Source organism: Myotis yumanensis, unplaced genomic scaffold (assembly GCF_028538775.1).
Source record: "Myotis yumanensis isolate MYYU_CA2020_CCGP unplaced genomic scaffold, mMyoYum1.0.hap1 SCAF_11, whole genome shotgun sequence".
Lineage (NCBI taxonomy): Eukaryota > Metazoa > Chordata > Mammalia > Chiroptera > Vespertilionidae > Myotis > Myotis yumanensis.
Window position 1 is genome coordinate 44,333,183 of NW_027223762.1, and position 21,752 is coordinate 44,354,934.

Here is a 21,752-nt window from a genome sequence, read left to right on the forward strand (position 1 = left end):
GGGTTCCTCTTGTTTGGAACTCTCTGCACTTCCTGGACTTGTAAGTTTATTTCTTTTACCAAGTAGAAGTTTTCTGTCATTATTTCTTCAAATAGGTTTTCAATATCTTTCGCTTCTCCTTCTGGCACCCCCATAATGGAAATATTGGTACACTTCAAGTTGTCCCTGAGGCTCCTTACATTCTCTTCATATTTTTGGGGTTCTTTTTTCTTTATGCTCTTCTGATTGGGTTTTTTGTTGTTGTTGTTTTTGTTGTGCTTCCTCATATTTCAAGTTGTTAATCTGATTCTTAGACTCCTCTACTCCACTGTTGAATCCCTGTAAGCTATTCTTTATTTCAGTTACTGTATGCTTAATTTCTGACTGGTCCTTTTTCATGTTTTTGACATTCTCACTAAGATCCTTGAAAGTTTTTTTTTAAATACATTTTATTGATTTTTTGCAGAGAGGAAGGGAGAGAGATAGAGAGTTAGAAACATAGATGGGAGAGAAACATCGATCAGCTGCCTCCTGCACATCTCCCACTGGGGATGTGCCCGCAACCCAGGCACATGCCCTTGACCGGAATCGAACCCAGGACCTTTCAGTCCGCAGGCCAACGCTCTATCCATTGAGCCAAATCGGTTTTGGCGATCCTTGAAAGTTTTGCTAAGTCCTTGAAGCTCTCATGAAGATCCTTGAGTAACCTTTTAACTATGGTTTTGAACTCTGTATCCAGTAGTTTGCTTGCTTCCATTTCTTTCATTTGTGGCTGCTTCCCAGTTTGTTTCTATGTATTAGATAGAGCTATGTCTCTTGGAGTTTGGTAGAGTGGCCTTGTGTAGTAGGTGTCCTGTAGGGCCCAGTGGCTCAGCCTCCCCAGTCACCTGAGTTGGGTACTCTAGGTGCACCACTGTGTGGGCTTGTGCACTCTTGTAGTTGAGCCTTGATTGCTGTTGGTGCCACTGGGAGGAATTGACCTCCAGGCCAACCGGCTATGAAGACCAGCTGTGACTACAGTGGGAGAACTGCTGTGCAGGAAACACCCCTATGGAGCACTTGTTTCAGTGGGGCTTTGGTGCTCACTGAGTCTGCCCCTTGAGTGTGTCACTTGTGAATGTGTAGAGTTGTAATCTGCTATGGTCTGAAGCTGTCCACTAGGTGCACTGGCTCTAGGGTCTCCAGGGAGATGCAAAATTAGCCATTGCCTGGGACCACCTGGCAGGAGCTAAAGAAAAATCTGCAGATGCCTTCTATTTGTATTGGGTTTGGAAGTGCCCAGGTGAGGCCCAGCTGTGAAGCAAGGCAGGCTGGTGCTAATGCCAGGTCTTGGGCCTTTTGATAGGTTTGGGACATGCTGTCACCAGCTGCAGCTTGTTTGAGAGATTTTAGCAAAGTCTGAAACCTGAGCCAGGACAGGCCTTTCATATGGAAAAGCTGCTACAAACAGCTTGGGTGGGACCGTAAATAGTATGGGGCGGGGTCTCAAGGAATCACCAGGGCCAAGAAAACAGTTTGAGCCAGGTTGATGGGGACTTAGATATGGCTGCCAGCCAGCCAGAGGATGTCCCAGCACAGGAACAATGACTCCTGCAAGCACCCCTGTCTGGAAGAAAGACACCCTGAGTTCCTGCCCTGATGCCAGACAATCCAGTTCCTCCCTGTATGTGTCTGGGTCCCCCAACACCTCCTGGTGCTGGAGCTCATAGGGGTTGAGTCCAGGTAAGTTTGTGCACCTGCCCTTTATGAGGGACACCTGGGTCTCTGGTGGCCCCTGTTCTGCAGCCACAATCCCCACAGGTTTTTATAGCTCATGGTTGCAGGGACTTCTTTTCCCAGCTCTGAGACCCTGGGTTAGGGGTCTGGTGTGGAGCTGGCACCCCTTGACCACATGAGGGGCCTCTGCAGAGATCATCTCCCTCCCAATTAATTAAAAAATGTGGCACACAAGGATGCCAGACCAGTCTATCCTGCACCTTCTCCCCTCCTACCAGTCTCAATATGCTTTCTTCTTTACTTCTCTAGTTGTAGGATTTCCATTCACCCAGCTTTCAGGAAGTTCTGAATGATGGTTATTCTGTATTTTAGTTGTAATTTTGATGTGATTGTGGGATGTGGCAGATACAGGTGTTTACCTATGCCTCCATCTTGGTTCTCCCCCCTAAAATTCCTTATTCTGGTCAGGACACACACATCTAGCTTTTGGGATCTCAGAGACTGACATCTGGTGGTCAGTGGTAAAGATGCAGGTTGAGGTGTCCATTCCTAGCCAGAGAGCAATGGAGTATTTGATAGAGAAGGTCCAAGACGTGTTTTGGACATTGTTTCTGACTGTGCAACTTTGAAGAATGACTCTGGTCCTTCCAAAAATTATTTGGTTTATTCTACTACTCATTTATAAAGTTTGAAATAGCTTTCAAATTTAGCCATTAGATACTTAACATTTTTATAGTCAATTTTAAGCCTAATAAAACTGTCCAAAAATTCCAAAACTGACTGTAGCTTTCCCCTATTATTTAGCCACAGTCATTAAGTTTTTATTTCACATTTATTAAAGTTTCTAATTTTAACCTTACTCAATGAAGGTCAAATAATTCTAGCACTATTTTGACTAGACCTAAAATTATCTATAATTTGGACCTCTAAAAATAATATTTCTCTTACAATAATGAAAAATGGCTGAGGTGGGGGTGTCTTTTAGATAATGCTGAGTACTCAATTTCAAGGTCAGAAAATTAAGAAGTCTAGTCTCTCCTCTTCCATTTTCTCAATCTCATAGCCAGGAATGTAGATCTGGGTTAGCAAGGTAGAAAGGAGACTTGTTTTTTTCTCTGGGATGTGCTTTAGCCACTGTACCCTTTCTTCTAAGAGTTAAGAAAACATTTTAGCTACTAAATGTTAAGCAAAGACAATCTTCTGCAGAGGCTGCAAAAATTCTCAAGTTTCACAAATAAGTGTGTTGAGACACATATCTTAGTCATTTCTTTCAATATATTTTATTCTGATGAAGTTACAAAAGTAGATACAAATTACTTTTTTTAAAGTATAGTTAACTGACTTAGAAAAATAGAAAAGCCCCTAAAGATTTAAAAATACAACGTAAAGTTTTCATGTAAAGAACATTTAAAAATATTTTAGATGGTAACCAAAACTAACTTATACAAGCTATTTTTTATGTAGACCAAACATAATAAATCAGCAGTCTATTTGGATTTACAGAATACTTGTTTGGAATAGAATCTGATAATGAGGGAAAACCCAAGTGAATTTCAATGCAGTTGCTTCAGTAAAGTTACAGTCACATGTAATATCCCCCAAAAGGCTTTTACAGTCTGAAATATCAAAATCTAATGTAAAAATACAGGAAGACTGAGGGACTACTATTTTCCCTCTTTGCCAGAATTCTACAATAAATAGTAAACCCACTTATTGGAACAAATATCAGGAGGAAATAATGTCCCTGTTGAAGATGCTCAGTTTGGTGTCCCAGGCCAGCATTTTTTAGGCTGAAGTTCGACAGACAGCAGACGGCCTCCTCTAACCACACAGGGGTAACACCAGTGCTGTGACTGGGGCTGCTTCTAAACAAATTAATACGACTTACATTCTGTGGGCCTGATTTGTTTATGCTTGTGAGGTAATAATGTTTTTCAGAAGCTCTACTTCTAGTATAACCTCACTGCTCAGAGAAAAGGCCAACAGTATAATCAGGAAACCTCAACAATGTTTGCAAAAGTTAAAATCAGCACCAGGATTGCTCCTCTTGCCTCACATGACTAGGAAAACTTTCCTTTCTTTGTTATCAGAGTCATGATGACTACAGATTTGCATTTCTTGAACAGGCAGCTACATGAGCTAGGGGCTCTACAAGTCTTAAGGTGATAGGAAATACTTTTTTAGCTGGCAGCCCTCTAAAATCACTTTATTCAGTCAAGAGAAGAATAAAAGATACATTTGGCTGTAAATACAAAAACTAGTACAAGGAAATTTCAATATTTAAACAAAAATCTGCACATTTTATTTTAAAGGCCTGAAAATAAAAGCACCAACGGATTAACTGCATATTATAAAGCACTCCCCCTCCACCCCATGGATCATACATTGAGAGATGGCTTGTGATTAGGAGGGGTCAGGGTAGGGAGTGTTGTCCAACAGGCATATGCTGGGCACAGAGAGACAAGTCAAAAATGAGAGTCAAAGACAGATTTCTTCCAACTGTTAGCAAAGGTTGGCCCGTTAGCCAAGTCAAGAAGGGGCCATCCTCTCCCCATTCCTCCAATTCTCCTGCCCTCAACTCCTTGGCCTTGGATATAAACAAAAACTGTTAACACTGATGTTTGGATGCATTGCTGATTAAGCCAGATTAGTATGGGAACCTGGTAATGTTTTTATTTTTTAAAAGGCCATTCTGAGTCTCAAATTACCAACAATTTTATTTGTGTCACTAGTATGCTGCCTTTACTACTATTCTAACATTACAGTCTTTGGTTCATTTTGGGCTGAGTCTTGAAAGGGAGGCGGGGGGAGAGACTTCTATCATGAAAAATAGATGGAGAAAATTGAGAACCCTTTTGTTTGAGAATATTTGAAATATTAGAAATGATGATGCAAGTGCAACTTCCTTGCAGACTTAATTAAAGCCAATAGTTGAGAGGCAGTAACATTCTCAGTGGTATCCAGAAACCTGCCTTCTTATTTGTAAAGAATCAACATAAACATATATACAGCTTGACAGGGACCTTTGAATAACTTAAAATGTGGACCATGGAATGTCTCATAGAGGGCTCTTCTCTTTTTTTCATAGGTGATTATCCCACTCTTTAATTCCTAAAACCATGAGGTACAGTTTCAGCCTAATTAGATGAAATGTTTTGTTTCCTTTAAAATCCTGAATATATTTAATAATTTATTGAAATTGAGTTTTTAAGAGTTTCTAAGTTATTCTCTTCCTTATACTCCAGTGGAATAATAAAAATAAATAATAACGAAAAAAAAAAACCCTATCAAAGTTAACCTTTGCCAAAGCCATCAAGAAGTTGGTACTTTGCAAAAGTCACAACTCTGAAACAGAATGCTGGTGAACTTAAAGTGGCTGCTGTCTGGCAAGTCTTTAATATATTTGTGACTCAATACTTTTAAACCGTCTGAGTTCACTAAATCCTAGAAGCCTAATGAAAATCAGATCTTTTCTTCATTAAAAGGGGAGATCCTTTTTATCTGAATAGAAACAGAATAAATTCAGGTTTTGATACAATAGTTAACACAGGATAAAACCCCCAGAGGAGCTCAATCCATCCTTTAACTATTAATAGAATGAAGACCTTTTTTTTACTTATTCTTCCAATGCTGTCTCCTTTAAACGCGCACACAAACACACACAAGAATAGGAAACACATCAAACTTTTAACTGTGTTATAAAATGTGTATACCTTTCAAGATGTTTTTTGCAAGATTTTATTTTATTTTCCTTAAGTTTTATCCTTATTGGGATAAAGTTGATGCATTTCTATAGTACTCTTTACTAAGTCTCAAGCCACACGCACACACAAAAACACCCCAAAACACATAGAAATCATTTTTTTAAAAAGGAAACTCAAAACAATCAAGTAATCTGAGTATTTTTCATTCTATCCAGAATTTCAAAGCCGTCTGAAAGACGACATGAATGAAAATAGTAGTTTGAGGCCTAAATTTGTCTTAATTTTTTGGAAGTTTGCTTTTTGTCAGCCAAAAGCTACATATTCAAATTAACCTGAATGAAGTATTTAAAAAAAAAATCTACAAGACCACCTTGGATGCCTTAAAACAATTATTTCTAATATGCACTCTTTCCTAAACATTGAGATAGGTTCGTATGTGAATAAAATCCCAAATTAAGATTAAAAAGTAAAGTCATTTGGTTACTCCCACATATGTCATATGGTGATTTAAATGGCAATCATGGATTTTGAAAAAATATGCATATTATCTATAAAAACACTAGTATATAACTTCAAACAACATATTTATCCAAAGTGACACAAATTGTTCTAAACCTTAAGGAAACTTACAAACACCTCTTCTATAAGCAGAATAAAACCTAGCTGACTGAGATATTAACAAATTTGTTGTGGAAACTTGTTAATAAATTATTGGTAGAAATTCTTAATATCCATTATGCTATAACCTTTGAAACAGACTAAATCATTTTCTTTAGTAAAAGAATAATATGTAAACTGATAAACTACAGATTAACCACCACATACTAACAGCAAGTGTGACTCAGTGACAATAACAAGTGTGGTGACACAGTGCCTCAAATCTGGCTGTGTCCTGAATTTCTCACTCTGAAGGTATCAGGCCAACCTACCTTTGGGACAATAGGTCTTTTTATCCTGTTTCTTAAAAGTTTGTGTCACTAGTCTATAACAGACAGCAATGAGATAGCTCTAGCAGTAGATGAAGCAAGAGGGTAATTGTGTACTAGAAGCAGCATTTATCTGTCTTTTGATCCAAGCTTCTCAATTAATTCCTGAAGAGGTGCCAGCTCACGCCTATCAATCAGATTAAACTCCTAAAAAGAGAAGAAAAATAAAATTTAAAAATGGATCTAAAATTAAAACTCTGTAAATGTCACTGAGAAAGTATTCCCAACCCTAGTTTTCTGAAATCGAAAGGAATAATGAAATGATCTCTGTGAACATTTTTAATAGAATAATTTTTACTCCTTTTTAAAATATAGAGGACTTACTAAATAAGCAACTATAATAGAATGATGCTTACTGGGTAAAACATTAAAGTTGTATATGTTGGCATTTACATAGGAATTATCTGAAAACTTTACGCTGAATCTTTGCTAGTGGCCACCTCAGGGGCAGCAGACCTTTTCCTTTCATAGTTCTAGCTATACTCTATATCTATGCCATGCAATAACCTCAGAAGGAAGATAGAGAAGAGCACATTATCCTTTGTGTGATACATAATATTGTAATACACAATTATTTACAATAATAAAAGCATAATATGCAAATCGACCAAACAGCTGAACAGCAGAACGACCATCCAACCATGCTATGACACGCACTGGCACCAGGCCAGCCAAGGTGGATGTGATGCAATTGGCAGGGGAGCCCCGCAGAGGGAGGCCCAGGCCACCGACCAGTGGGCTGCAGCAGGTGGGCAGGGCCTCCCTCTGCAGGGTGATCCATTACTGGGCTCTGGGAGAGGGCGCAGGCCAGGCTGAGGGACACCACCCCCCCACCCCCCACCCCCCACCCCCCGAGCGCACAAATTTCATGCACCGGGCCTCTTAGTCTATTATAAAGCTGCTGGGTTTTCCACCAAAAAATATCTAGACATATTTGTATTTTGCATACAGAATTATATATTTCTAAAGTGAGACTAAAGAAGTCCCGATTCTTCCACATCTTTTTCAAACAATGTGATTATTTTGATTTTTAAAGTTTCTAGCTGCTAAAACTTCCTAAGATTTGGCCTTATGTGGGACTTCTAGACACAGAACCTAAGACAACATGTAACAGGTTCTTCTAAATATTTCTCTTCCAGGCATAAACATCTCATGAAACAACCCAACCTCAGACGTTTTTCATAGTGTCCCTTTACCCAGCAGTGGCGATGGATCAGAAGGGTATGGACAAGCTTTCTTGGGTTTTTGATGCGCCTTGTCATATCCTAACCAGAGACCCGGGCAGCCAGAGGCAGGAAACCCAGAATGGAGATGATGCTTTCTATGCTGCTATGCCCATCAATGAAATAAATAATGTAGAAAAGAGAACCCTGCTTATACTTAGCTCTGCATCTATAAATAAAACTCTATAAATTGTTCTTTATTAAAGTTACTAAGCCAAGGTATGTCCAAGTCAAAGAACACAGAAGTCAACATGGTTCAACTTACCTGAACAAAGAAAATAAAGTGCTTAAAGGAGGTGTTGAGGTGAGCCTCCTCTTGCAGCTGCATCACAGAATCAAAGTGCTGGTGATAAATATGGGCATAAACCCTGAACAGACGTTTTAGAATGGTCTTTGCCACAGACATAAAGTTTTTGGGAAATGGGACACCTATAATAAATATACATATATATCCATTAGTCTTTTATTTAACTGGACAGCAGAAAGTTTAGATATAGCCATGAGCAACTCCAAAAGACAAACATGCACATTCACAAATACAACCCTACTGCCATATATACATTTTTTAAAGGCAAGGGAAAAGAGAATCCTAAACCTAAGTATATGAGGTATGCTCATATACCACACATTTTCTATCTTAAAATAGCAGGCACAGGTTTCAAAATTTATATATAAAATGTTACTGAATCAAAATTAAAATAAGCCTATTTGTGGTTAATATTGAAGAGTTTCTTCCTAAGACTAAATGCTACAGGCCAGCAGGTGTCCCTCAGCAGCTGAGCAATGACCCAGGAACCAAGAGTCCACAGGTTTGATTCTTGGTCAGGGCACATGCCCAGGTTGTGGGCTCAATAGGGAGTGCTGATGCAGCCAATTGGTGTTTCTATCTCTCTATCCCTCTCCCTTCCCTTCTCTAAAAATCAACACATTTTTTAAAAAAGATAAGTAACAATATTGAGCATTTGACTATAAATAGAAAATTTTTACTTTCTGTAATCTGTAAAAAAAATTTACACATTCAACTAGGACTGGAAACTCTCCTAAACAAAAGAAAAAGAAAAGGCATACTTCAGGTCATCATAATCTGTTTTACAAGTATTTTACTAGTATCTTCTTGAATTACTCTGAAAAGCCAGTTTTCTTAAACTAGGAGTATAAACTTTATTTTTTTAAAGAGCTATTTTCATTTTTCTGTAGTCTAAGAAGGGAATATACTTCCTAAAAAAAGGGAGGAAGGGCAGCTCCCTATTTTTCCAAGAAAATAAATATCTCCTTAGAAAAGACAGGGAGAGGGTTTAGTGATCTCTTTCCAAGCAGTGCAAGTAAGGATGCAACTGGTTACATTCCTGAGAATTTTGGTTAACAAGACCAAAGTCTCTTAGAAGGCAGGGATAGGAGAAAGACAATACAATTGGCACTGAATACAGTAAATAAACACATAGGAAGGTACTTGCTTCCAAATAACCTTAAAGGTCTGTTCCAGAACATTTACTCTTGAAACATTTTCTTTAAATTTTCAAAGAACAAAAGCTTAAATACTTTTTCCTTCCCTGAATTTTGTTTTGTTTCTCAATTAGTCCTTACTGGCTTGAAATTTAGTATATTTTGCTCTTATAAGCTGATTTTTGTGGGGGATTTCCCCCCATCCCCAGTCTTGGCTAACAACCTGCCCTTTCAGACATTATTCTGAAGTATGGGCTTGTTTTTCTGAAATGGATCTTGTATAATGTACTGAAAAGATGGATTTTTATGTCAAATTTCTTTTCAAAATTTGTAAATGGGTACCTTGCTAATAAAAAGGACAGTAATAACTTGGATATACTAGTTTAAAAGTGAATAATTTCTTCTAAGTAGATAATTGGCATAAGTAAATGTGGTATATAGTAATAACCTAATGAGGGGGAAAAGAATGCCAGGATAAATTATTGATGAATGGGAAGCTGAGAAAAGAATAAAGTCAAAAGTATCTTAAAACTTTAATGAATAAAGAAATATTTGTTTTAGTCTAAGCACTTTCAAGCTGAATTTAACAGAAATATTCAAGCATAATCACTATATAACAAATCTTTATTTGCTATTAAACAAATAAAATGCTTAATAGAATGGAAAAGTTGACCAATAGCAAACAGAAAAAATGTAACATGATATAACTTCTGAAAAACCTTTAGTTAGACTGCAAACAAGGAATCTGCTATGGTCTGAATATTTGTGTTGTTCCCCCCACCACCCCCACCCTCTGGCAAAATCCATATGTTGAAGTCCTACCCCCCTAGCTGATGGCATTAGTACGTCTGGAACCCAACCATGCTGGCACCCTCATCTCAGACTTTCAGCCTGTAAACTTTGAGAAATAAATTTCTCTTGTTTATGTGCCATCCATTTTCTGGCATTTTTTTAATTATAACAGCCCAGACAAGACAGAATCCAACAATATGTTGTTCATAAGACACCCTTACACTGAAAATGACAAAGACCAATCTCATCCATAAATACCAATTCCAAAACCTTAATCAAAATATTAGCAAATAAAAATACTCTTCCAGGAGAACATTAAGAAAAAAAAAAAAAAAAATGGAGAAAACCTTATGGCCATTAGTAACACAATTCACACACCTCTAACCAAAAGCAAGGTTCTTGCTTAATGCTAAAATTCTAAACGCACTCATCAAAGGAAAGAAGAAAAGGATGTCTGCGTTATCACCATTAGTCAGCACTGCTCTGGAAGTACTAGTTGGTAAGTATAATTAGATAAGAGTTACACAAGAAGTATACATTATCAGAAAGAGGCAAAATTACCATTAGTATGATGGAATTGTATACTTTAAAAACTCAAGAAAAACAACCCAAAACAACAGAAATAATCAAAATCTGGTCAATTATAAAATTTATATAAAAATCAACAGATTTTCTATATACTAAACACTAAAACCACTGGAAACCAAATATTAATAAAAAAAATTAAATGCCTAGGAATAAACTTAAGAAACTTGAAGGATTAGCATAAACTGTAGAATTTTATAAGAGGATACAGCAAATAAGAGACATGAGTAAATGAAGAAATATACCTTATTCTTGGATAGGAAGACACAGGATTGTCAAGAGAACAAGAATCCCTATATTAATCTACAAATTGAATAAAATCATAATAAAAATCTCACAAAGATTTTTTTTTTTACCTTGACAAAATGATTCTAAGTTCTTTGGAAGAACAAATATCCCAGAATAGTCGTGAATATTCTGAAAAAGAAGAGCAAGGAAGAGAGACCAGCCCTATAAGATGCTCAAAGATTTATGTCCATGTTTAATTAAAACAGTATGGAATTTCTATAAGAACAGATAAAGAGATTAAAAGACTCCAAATATGTGACAACTTGATGATCAGGGGAGAAAAGATACACGTATTTGATAAATAGTACTAGACAAACTGACTAGCATTATAAGTGAGGAAAAAATGAAGGGAACAATGAGAAAAAAAATTCCTGACAGAACAAAGATTTAAATGTAAAAACAAAACCACAAAAAAGTACTAAATGAAAACATGGATAAATATTTTTATAATAGTGAAGTAGGGAAAACCTTTCTAATCATTGATTAAAACCCAGACATCATTAAAGAAAAGATTAATAAGACAAAATAAGAAAGTTATATATAGCAAAATCACTTGATGAACACAGTAAGACAAAAGGCAACCTAGGGAAAAAATACATTTATGACAAAAAGCTAATATCCTTAACATAAAAATAAATGAACAAAGGATATAAAGAGAAAACACAATGATCAATAAACAAAAAATGCTCAATCTCATCAATATCTTAAAAATGTGCCTTAAAACTAACTTATTTACCTAAATTATAAAAAAAATTTTCAGTGAGTAACAACCACTATTGGTGAAGAAACACAGGCAGACACAAACATGTCTGAAAGGAATATACATTTATAATCTTTTACAGAAAAATCTGAGTCTGTTACATTTTTAAAAAATAGAGTGTTAAAAAGCACACATTTATCATTTAAAAAGAAAAACAGTTATACAACATTAACTCACCAATCTTAGAAGGAAAAAGGGTTTCATCATCAAGTTGGTCCTGAACCCAAGTCATCAAATAGTCAATGTATTTTGGTGCAGAACATTTGATTGGCTTTTTAATATTAGTACCATCTGCCCAATGATATTCATATCTGAAGAGAGAAAGGTTTTATTGATAAAGTTTTCACATTAACAAATGTGCAACTTATATTTTGTCAACAGGAATTATATATCTATATCTTTAGTAAATTACCTAAACTACTGAAGATTACTGAGAGTTTCCCACAGAATTATTTTGAAAAGTGATGGTTATAATTGGAAGAAAAAGAGATGATAATGTGGCAGCTGGCAGTGCCAGAATAGATGTTTTCTAGCACAGCCCTGGGAAAGATAAATGAACTGTATTTCTGTCTGTGAGGCAGAGGATGCAGAGGACTGGGGAAGAGACGGAGGGATCACCGCACTCTGAGATCCTTGGGCACCAAGTTATCACCAATAGAGTCAAGATCATAAAACCCTGCCCAGCCAGTGTGGCTCAATGGTTGAGCATTGACCCATGAACCAGGAGGTCACGGCTTGATTCAAGGCACATGCCGGGGTTGTGGGCTCCATTCCCAGTGGGGAGCATGCAAGAGGCAGCCAATGGATGATTCTTTCTCATCACTGATGTTTCTATCTTTCCTTCTCCCTTCCTCTCTGAAATCAATAAAAACATTTTTTTTTAATATAAAATCCTGTTTCTTGGAGAGGGTGTTAGTCATGTTTTTAAGAAAGCAACACTTAGGCACTCAATATTCATTCAAAACAAAGAGTATGCTCAGATGGTGTGCTTAACTAGAATGATTAACAAGATTTATACAAAACTTCACTGTATAAAGTATTTAAGCCATAGATCAGTTTAATTTTCTTATTTAAATTTCTTTAAGAAAGCTTGAAAACTAAAACTTAAATCAACACAAAATAAAAACATCCCTCACCCTAACTGGTTTGGCTCAGTGGATAGAGCCTTGGCCTTCGGACTGAAGGGTCTCAGGTTCAATTCCAGTCAAAGGAATGTGCTTGGGTTGTGGGCTCAATCCCCAGAAGGGGGTGTGCAGGAGGCAGCCAATCAATGATTCTGTCTCATCATTGATATTTCTATCTCTCTCTCCCTCTCCCTTCCTCTCTGAAATCAATAAAAATATATATTTTTTAAATTCCTCATAAAATACTATAATAAAAATAGAATTACCAACTGACTGGGGATCTATCCTTTGCACCTGTAGCAAATTCGGAAAAGACAATTTTTTCCCCCAAGAGGTAAATAAATATCTTGACAACTACCACCATGACATAAATTCAGTCATTTACTATATCGAAAAGACTGAAAGGAAACACCTCAATCACACACCACCAAACTTTGACAACATACGGGTGACAGAGTTCCATCTCTTTCTCAGTATTTCTTGAAATTTATTATAGTCAATTTTTTAAAAAATCTAGCATCTTTAAGCCAAATAACGAACACAGCACAGTTGGAAGTAATTAACACTAAATAAGCACAAGAAAAAGAAATCAAATATTAAAAAGTTAACTAAAAACTCAGTTTCAAGAAATTAATTTAAAAAACAAAACCATGCCGAAACCGGTTTGGCTCACTGGATAGAGCGTCGGCCTGCGGACTGAAGGGTCCCGGGTTCGATTCCGGTCAAGGGCATGTACCTGGGTTGCAGGCACATCCCCAGTAGGAGATGTGCAGGAGGCAGCTGATCGATGTTTCTCTCTCATCGATGTTTCTAACTATCTCTCTCCCTTCCTCTCTCTGTAAAAAATCAATAAAATATATTTTAAAAATAAATAAATAAATAAATAAAAAACAAAACCATAATGTTAACAGAGTTCTAAATTTCTTTTCCTTTTACAACTCCTTACTGTAATGCAATTACAAAATCAAACACTAAGTACCAAATGCCAAAGTATTTAGTAGTAACTAAAAGCTTATTGGTAAGTATTAAAAATTCATAAAATTGAACTGCTTTTACACAAGCATATAAGAAAAAAAGTCTTTATTATTTAATTTTTGTCAATTAGTGATTAGCTTTACTTAGTAATCCTATATAAAATGCAGTAATATGTACCTTGGACCTGCAGACATGACTGAACAGCTTGCTTCAGTGCAGAATTCTGTAATAGTTCCATATAACATGTTGATCTGATTGAAGAAATCCACAGCTAGAAATATAACAGCAGAATTGTGTTAAAATATCTATGTAAACACACCACCATCAGACTTCTCAGTTGAAAGAAAAATAGACAAATTCTTGGCTGAATCCTTGGGAAATTCAACGATCCAAGGATACCGTAAATTCTCTTTTCTTTGTAAGTTGTCACACCTAAGTAAAGTTAACTTTTAGTATACATTCATTTTTAATATACTAAGCTTTTAACCAGCATGCAACAGCAGAAAAATAAAAATCAGACATAATTCTAACTTAATGGTGACTATACGTCACTAGAATACACAATTTGCTTATATCTAAGGGAATGAAAAAAGCCATAGCTTCTATTCATCTGGACTAGACAATATCATTTGCGTTAGAAAAGTGTTATGAAATACATTGTGAGGGAGAAGGTGTATTGGCAGTTATGAACAATCATTAAAAAAATCCAATTCATCGTAAAAAAGTTGAGGCTACCTCTAGCTGGTTTGGCTCAGTGGATAGAGCGTCGGCCTGAAGACTGAAGGGTCCCAGGTTAGATTCAGTCAAGGACACATGCCTGGGTTGCAGGCTCGATCCCCAGGAAGGGCCGTGCAGGAGGCAGCCGATCAATAATTCGCTCTCATCACTCATGTTTCTCTCTCTCTCCCTCTCCCTTCCTCTCTGAAATCAATAAAAAATATATATTTTAAAAAAATTGAGGCTATACATATTGAAGACATTAAAAAAAAAAAAAAAAAAAGACACAGGATAATGTCCCTTGCCCTGGATTCTCCAGCTAACAGAAGGGGCAAAATTACAAGAGATGAATAATACAACATATAAGAAGGTAGTTATACAAAGGCCAACAGTAAATGCGAGAGTTCAGAGAAAAGGCAACATATTAAAGAGTTGAAGTAGTCAGGGAGTACTTGTAAAGGAGCTTCAGCTAGAGCTGCAAAAAAAAATGGAACAGGAAGAAGGTGAGTGAAACAACGAAGTGAAGCATATTACGCTCTGTACAAAGCAAACCACATAAGCCTTAAAACCACACAAATTTTAAAAAAATGTTTTCGTTCCCTGTCTGAAGGAGTACCTAAAATTCCACTAGGGCTTTTTCAAGTTTCTTAAAAACATATTAAAGGAACTTTGTACAAAACTCCCTCACTTACAAACCTTACTTTTAGTCATGTTTCTAAGAAAGCAATACTCAATATTCATTCAAAACAAAGAGTATGCTCAGATGGTATGCTAGTTTAGTTTACAAATCTAAAGCAGCAATTTTCAAACCAGTGTGCTGCCAGAAATTTTAAAACATGCAATACCTGACTAGTCAGGGGCACTGACCTCTTTTTCCCTTAAATTTTAAAATTTAAAAATGAGCCCTAACCGGTTTGGCTCAGTGGATAGAGCATTGGCCTGCAGACTCAAGGGTCCCAGGTTCGATTCTGGTCAAGGGCATGTACCTTGGTAGCGGGCACATCCCCAGTAGGGGGTGTGCAGGAGGCAGCTGATCGATGTTTCTCTCTCATCGATGTTTCTAACTCCCTATGCCTCTCCCTTCCTCTCTGTAAAAAAATCAATAAAATATATTTTAAAAATAATAATAATAAAATAAAAGGAGAGTTATCTTTTAGAGATACTGAAATCTTTAATAGATGAAATAATACGTCTGGGATTCACTTCAAAATAATCAGGGTGAGATACACAGAAGAATTATGAATTGGCCATGAACTGATCATTGTTTTTTTTTTGTTTTTTTTTTACTCTTTAATATCGAACTGATCATTGTTAAAGCTGGATAATGGCTACCTGGGAATTCACCGTGCTAGTTTCTCTACTTTTGTACGTTTGAAATTTTCCATTAAACAGTTTATTTATTTATTTTAAATATATTTTTACTGATTTCAGGGAGAAAGAGAGAAAGGTAGAAACATCAATGATGAGAGAAAATCATTGATCAGCTACCTCCTGCATGCCCCACACTGGAGATCAAATGCACAACCAGAGCATGTGCCCTGACCAGGAATTGAACCATGACCTCCTGGTTCATAGATTAACACTCAACCACTGAGCACGCCGGGTGGGAAAATAGTTTAAAAAATTCCTGGAACATCGGAAATTTTTAATAAATTTAATCCTTATCACCCAGAGCTGATTTTATCTCAGAAATATAACCTTAATATTCAAATCTCTAGTCTCTGCATATTCTTCCATGTCATGCCCTCACTTTCTTGAACTCAAGAGTGACTTTCAGCTTATAGATTCCACCATTTTCTCCCAATCTCTCAATTTCCTATGACTACTCAAGTCACAACAAATAAGTAATTAAAGCTTTGAACTACAATTGACTTTTCTGTATACATAGTAGGCAAATTAGAGTTGCTGGGTTTGGGAACACAACTATACAGATGGATTCCCTACAAAGTCATGGTCCACCACAAGTGGAATCTTTGCATGTATCAATCTCTTACTTAAGTTTACTCAGCTGCATTCTCCCAAGCACTCACCATTTCTTCTTAGGTCTCCTTACTCAACCACAAAAGCTACCACCAAGTACTCCAAAGAGAACACTACAGTTTTTAATGTATTTGTATTTATGTGTTTCTTTACAGATAATCTGTTATATTACAACCCTCACATACCTGTTAAAATAAAATTCATTAACAAAAAGATTCAACCAGCAAAGTTGAATGTTATTAAAACTTACTATTAACGGCAATCCATTCATTGAGATCCTCTCCCTCCGGCAACATAACAGCTTGTCTCAGATTCCCGCTTCCTAAAGTTGCTTCTGCATGTTTTAAGAGTTCATATTGATGAGACCCTTCAGGGATATTCTTCTTTGGTTTGAATGTTTTAGAAGAGCGGCTGCTGCTGTTAGGTTAAAAGAAAAAGTATATAAATGTTTAGGACTAGAAAGAAGCAGAATGGCATAATTTTAATGGCATAATATAAATTGTAAAAAAAATAAAAAATACTTCCTGAAAAGTGCCAGGATTTGGGGGTAGGGGGAGATGATCACAATAAAAAGAATGCTTTAAATTTCTTTCCTCATGTAGAAACAGTATTAGCAGCACAATGTCACATAAGGCAATTTATGCCTCCTGAAGCAGTCTGGTGTAATAGAAAGGGCACTTGAACCAAAAAAAAGAAAAAACCTGGATGCTAGTCCTTGATCTGCCACTATCTCTGTGGATGCTTGAGAAACCTAATCTCCCTTTGGCCTCAATTTCCACCTACACAAAATGGTGCTGTGAGGGAAGTAGCCCTAAGGTTCTAATAGCTCAAAAAGTTTCTATACCAAAATATTTGGGATGCCATCAAAGCAAACCACAGCAGAAGCAACACATTTTTTGAAGTTTTAAGCAGAAAAAGTAAATGAGAGAGAGACAACTGATTATTGGGGGAAAGTAAGTTTTTATTCCTATCTCACACCATCCACAAGAAAGGGCTTCCTAACATGTCACAAAAACCAAACCTTAAATGGATGAATTTCAAATTATAATAATTAAAATTCAGTAACAGAGCAAAAAGATAAGTAACCAAAAAAAGTACTTGCAATATGTATTACAAAAGACAAACTGGATTAATAATGGGCTTCCATAATCTGTTAAGAAAAAGGTAAGGTACCCTTTAGAGCAGTGGTTCTCAACCTTGGCTGCACATTAGAATCATGTGGCAATCTTTTTAAAATCCTGATTTCTGGGCCTCATCCTCCGGAAATTCTGTTTCTTTGTTACTAATGTTGTGGCTCCACCCCATAACAAGAGAAATGAGATGAATAGGCAATTCAGAAGGAAAACTACAATGACCAATGAACATCTGAAAAACGATTTAATTAAAATAAGATATTTCCTTAAACTGAGTGTCAAAAGTGAAAACAATTACCTTAAGTGGGTATAGAGAAATTAGTGCTTTAATACAGCACTGGTGAAAGGGTAAAGTGTTTTGGGAGGGCAATATGGCAGTATCTGTTAACACTGCAATGTTCCTCAATCCATCCCTTCCACTAAGCATCTCTCTTAGATATGGTAAGGATGTGTATTCCAAGATTGTTTTTAACAGTGAAAAATCTGGAAACAATCCTAAGGCTAATTAGAAGAATGAACAAACTAACTATGATACATCTGTGTCGTGGAGTATTGCATCGTAGTTAAGAACAAGATACAAGGACAAGATAGAGAGCTACATGTATTTACTTGAAAAGATCTCAAACATGGTTAAAACAAAACCAAATAAACAGCAGGAACCCATTTTGTAAATGTACAGATAGGATACAAATCAAATTGATAGTGGTGATTACTTACTTCTAAGAAGGGGAAAGGAATAAACTGTGGGCTTTCATTTTACCCCAGTAATTTGAATTTTAAATAAGATTAAGAAGTAAAATTAATTATAAAAACACTAAAATTCAAATATGAAAAGTTTTTCAACGTGGTAAACACCTATATTTATTAGGGGAGTACTAAATTACAAGGAATTGCCTTTTATATCTAGGAAAGCTGTGAATGACAGAAAACTAAATTTGGAAGGCATAGAATGATGGCTCAATATTCAAATATTATCATCATCTAAATCGTGATTCAAATGACACCAAGACAGTGAAAAAGAATCCACAAAACGCGAGAAAATATTTGCAAATCATAGATGTGATAAGTGAGTGACTTGTATCAAGGATAAAGAATTCTTACAACTCAAAAACAAGAGAACCCAATTTAAAAAAAAAAACAAACAAAAAAAAAACGGCCAAAAGTTGTCAACTATAATTAAAAATATTTTTTTAAAAAAATGGATCAGCCGGAACTGGTTTGGCTCAGTGGATAGAGCGTCGGCCTGCGGACTGAAAGGTCCCGGGTTCGATTCCGGTCAAGGGCATGTACCTGGGTTGCGGGCACATCCCCAGTGGGGGATGTGCAGGAGGCAGCTGATCGATGTTTCTCTCTCATCTATGTTTCTAACTCTCTATCTCTCTCCCTTCCTCTCTGTAAAAAATCAATGAAATGTATTTAAAAAAAAAAAATGGATCAGAAGATCTGAATAGACATTTCTCCAAACAAAAAATATACAAATGGCCAATAAGCACACGAAAGGCGGCTCAACCTTCTTAGTCATTAGGGAAATGCAAATTAAAAAACCACAGTGAGATGCCATTTCACACCCACAGAGGATGGTTATAATAAAAAAAGACGAGAAAGAGAGAGAGAGAGAGAGAGAGAGAGAGAAAGAGAAAGAGAAAGAGATAGGAGACTGACAGGTCCCTGTTGCAAATGCAAAAACGGTGCGGTGCTTTGAAAAAGTCTGGCAGTTCCTCCAAAGATTAAACCTAATTGCCGTGGAGCTCAGTAATCCCTCGCTCAGGTAGAACACCCAAGAGAAATGAACACACCAACACAAAAATGTGTCCAGTTCGTAAAAGTTCACAGCATTATTCGTAAAAACCCCAAAAGGTGGAAGCTCCGATACCCATCCACAAAACAAAGTTCAGGAGAAATACAGAGCCTCACGCTGACATCCAAAAGCAACTAGGCAACGTGCACACACAAACCAACCGCTAAATAAACATGAACTCGCAAGAGAAAGACTTGGGGGAGGGATGGGAGAGATGGTTCCAGTGACACAGGAATTTGCAATGAAAATCTAAACCATATAGACTTCCTGACCTGATAATCAGACTCTGAAGACTCTATACCCTTAACACGACAAGCCAGAGGGGGAAAGCGACCTGGACCAAGGCCTTCTCCGCACTGTAGTCCCATTTTATAAATAGCGAAGGAACCCTCGTTTCTCACGATAAGGAACTAGTTAGATGAACTCTGGCTATGAAACACCATGCAATTCTGAACTTTAATAAAAACGTCAAGTATGTGGGTGATGTCTGTGACGAAAAATGGGACTTTCGTCATTCAGACGACACACGCGTAAGCAATGCGCTGCGTGGAGGGAGCCACCTGAGCAGAATCAACAAGACGCCGGCGCAGTGCTTCTCGCGCGGCAGCACCGCACGTTTTTCCGGGGCGGCGTTTTTCCTCGGGGTTTTTCTAACACCGACGGTAACAGAACTGGACCAGCGGCAGAGTAAACGCTCAGTCAGCACGGATCCTCGGAGGAGCTCCGGGCTCCGCCCCCAGGTCGCCCCGTCGCCCTCCGGGCCGCTCGAGCGGAAAAGTTTGGAGGCGCTATGGCCCTGGGGCCTTTCTACTCCTCGGTCTCTTCGCTCCGCTTCCTCGGCGTCGACTTTCCCTCTCCGTCTGCCTCGGCCCACGTCCTAGCCTCCCCCCGTGACCCTAAACCGGAGCAAACCCAGCGCCGACCACCCCGACCCCGGGGCCGGCCCTCACCTCAGGCGCCCCCTCTGCCCTTCGCCGCCCTCCGTCCTCAGCCCCGGACCCCCGGCCCGGCTGCACTCACAAGAGGAAGCTCATCTTCTATCCTCAGAGGGGAGGGGAGGGGCCGCTGGCCCCGTCGCAGTCGGGACTCGGAGCCCGCACAGGAACCGAGAGGTAGCAGGTAGGCCTCAACCCGCCGACAGCGGAAGCACTGGCCGCCGCTGCTCCGAGCCGGGGTCCAGCCAGTATCAGCGGGTGCAAGCTGCTGCGCCCACCTCACGCGCCTCCCCCACCTAGCGGAGAGGAAATGCGGAACCAGCCTAATCTCGCGAGAAAAGCCTGCTCTCTGCCCCGCCCCGCCCCCAGCTGAGCGTAACACGGCCCCGCCCTCTTTACAGATCACCCAATCACCAGCCCCCGGGCCTGGACTTCCTTTCCTGGGAGGCGTGGTCGGGTTGCGGTCCTAGGCCGCCGAGAGCGGCTGGCCTTGTGTTTGACACAGCTTGTTGCTGTTGGTTTAAGTTCCCTAGGTAGCGTGGGGGCCTCTAAAAGTTTTAATTTTACTTTTAAATTGAGGTATAATTCACACAGCATAAAAGTCACTCTTTTAAAATATATATTCACGGAGCTGTGCAACCATCCTCGCTATTCTAGAATATTTTTGTCACCGCATAAAGAAACCGGTACCCATCAGCCGGCCTCCTGGTCTCAAGCCCTGGCTGCAACTAGTCTACCCTTCTTTTTATATACATTTGCCTAACCTGGACATGTGATATAAATGGAACCATGTGCTCTTTGTATAACTGGCTTCTTCCACTTAGCACAATGTTTCCAAGATTCATCTTTATGTTGTAGTACGTACCAGTATTTCATTCCTCTTTACAGATGAGTAATATTCCATTGTATGAATATACCTTACTTTGTTTATCCATTCATCTGTTGATGCACACTTCTGTTTCCACATTTTCACCATTATGAGTAATGTGACTATGAACATTTCCACACGGGGTGGAGGGTGGAAAAGCAGGGTTCACCACCCCAAACTATGCCTTTTGAAATATTGATCATTTTAAACTGGTTATTTTCAAGAAACAGAAGACTCAGAAAGAACCTTTAACCTCCCCCCTAACTGCCCCTAAAAAATTGTTGAGAGAACCTGCTCCAGAAAGGGACCTAGTATCATATGTAACTATAGTTTAATATGAATTAAGTGTGACAGACCGGAAGGAACCTATCAAGCCTCTCTAATCAAATTCCTTTCTCTGTCCCATTGTTAAAGATGTCTCAGCAAACATTTATTTACCAAATATTTGCTTTTTGCATCAACATGTGAATTGCCTTCCTGTCCTTTGTAGTTTATGTTCTCTTCTACTTTTCTAAATTTCCAACTTTATTCTAGTAAGCAAATACTTATATTATGTTTTAACTTTTGTTTTTTTAAAAAGAAGCAAGATAGAATAGTGACTAAAAAGCTCATATTTTGGAGGTGACAGTCTGGGCTGAACCCTGCTAGTACTACTTAATAACCATGTGATCTTATGCTTCAGTTTTCTCATCATTAAAACTGGGGGCAAACTCATAGGGTTGTGAGGATTAAATGAAAGGGAAAGA

At 38.0% G+C, this 21,752-nt stretch overlaps 1 protein-coding gene across 3 annotated transcripts; it reads right to left on the reverse strand.

The window, feature by feature from the left end:
- Nucleotides 1-2,959: 2,959 nt before the first annotated feature.
- On the reverse strand, nucleotides 2,960-20,444 carry MOB1A (MOB kinase activator 1A). 3 transcript variants are annotated; one of them, XR_011473182.1, is made up of 7 exons: nucleotides 20,224-20,444; nucleotides 16,523-16,689; nucleotides 13,753-13,846; nucleotides 11,654-11,787; nucleotides 10,785-10,845; nucleotides 7,874-8,037; nucleotides 6,447-6,532 (listed from the first exon to the last, which is right to left on the reverse strand). XR_011473182.1 is itself a non-coding variant. In XM_070429503.1 (6 exons), the coding sequence occupies exons 1-6, from the start codon at nucleotides 20,235-20,237 to the stop codon at nucleotides 6,455-6,457; spliced, it is 648 nt and encodes a 215-aa protein (XP_070285604.1). In that variant the 5' UTR covers nucleotides 20,238-20,444; the 3' UTR covers nucleotides 2,960-6,454. The 3 variants fall into 3 exon arrangements, 2 of the variants coding, with proteins under 2 accessions (XP_070285604.1, XP_070285603.1); XM_070429503.1 differs by lacking the exon at nucleotides 10,785-10,845 and having other exon boundaries at nucleotides 2,960-6,532; nucleotides 16,523-16,686; XM_070429502.1 differs by lacking the exon at nucleotides 10,785-10,845 and having other exon boundaries at nucleotides 2,960-6,532.
- Nucleotides 20,445-21,752: the final 1,308 nt, after the last annotated feature.

What these genes read in the sequence shown, in the direction of transcription:
- MOB1A (XM_070429502.1), bottom strand. An exon ending in TGAATGGATTGCCGTTAATA is followed by an intron (nt 13,847 to 16,522) that starts GTAAGTTTTAAT and finishes TTATATTTCTAG; the next exon opens with CTGTGGATTTCTTCAATCAG. An exon ending in CCTTTTTCCTTCTAAGATTG is followed by an intron (nt 8,038 to 11,653) that starts GTGAGTTAATGT and finishes TATTTATTATAG; the next exon opens with GTGTCCCATTTCCCAAAAAC.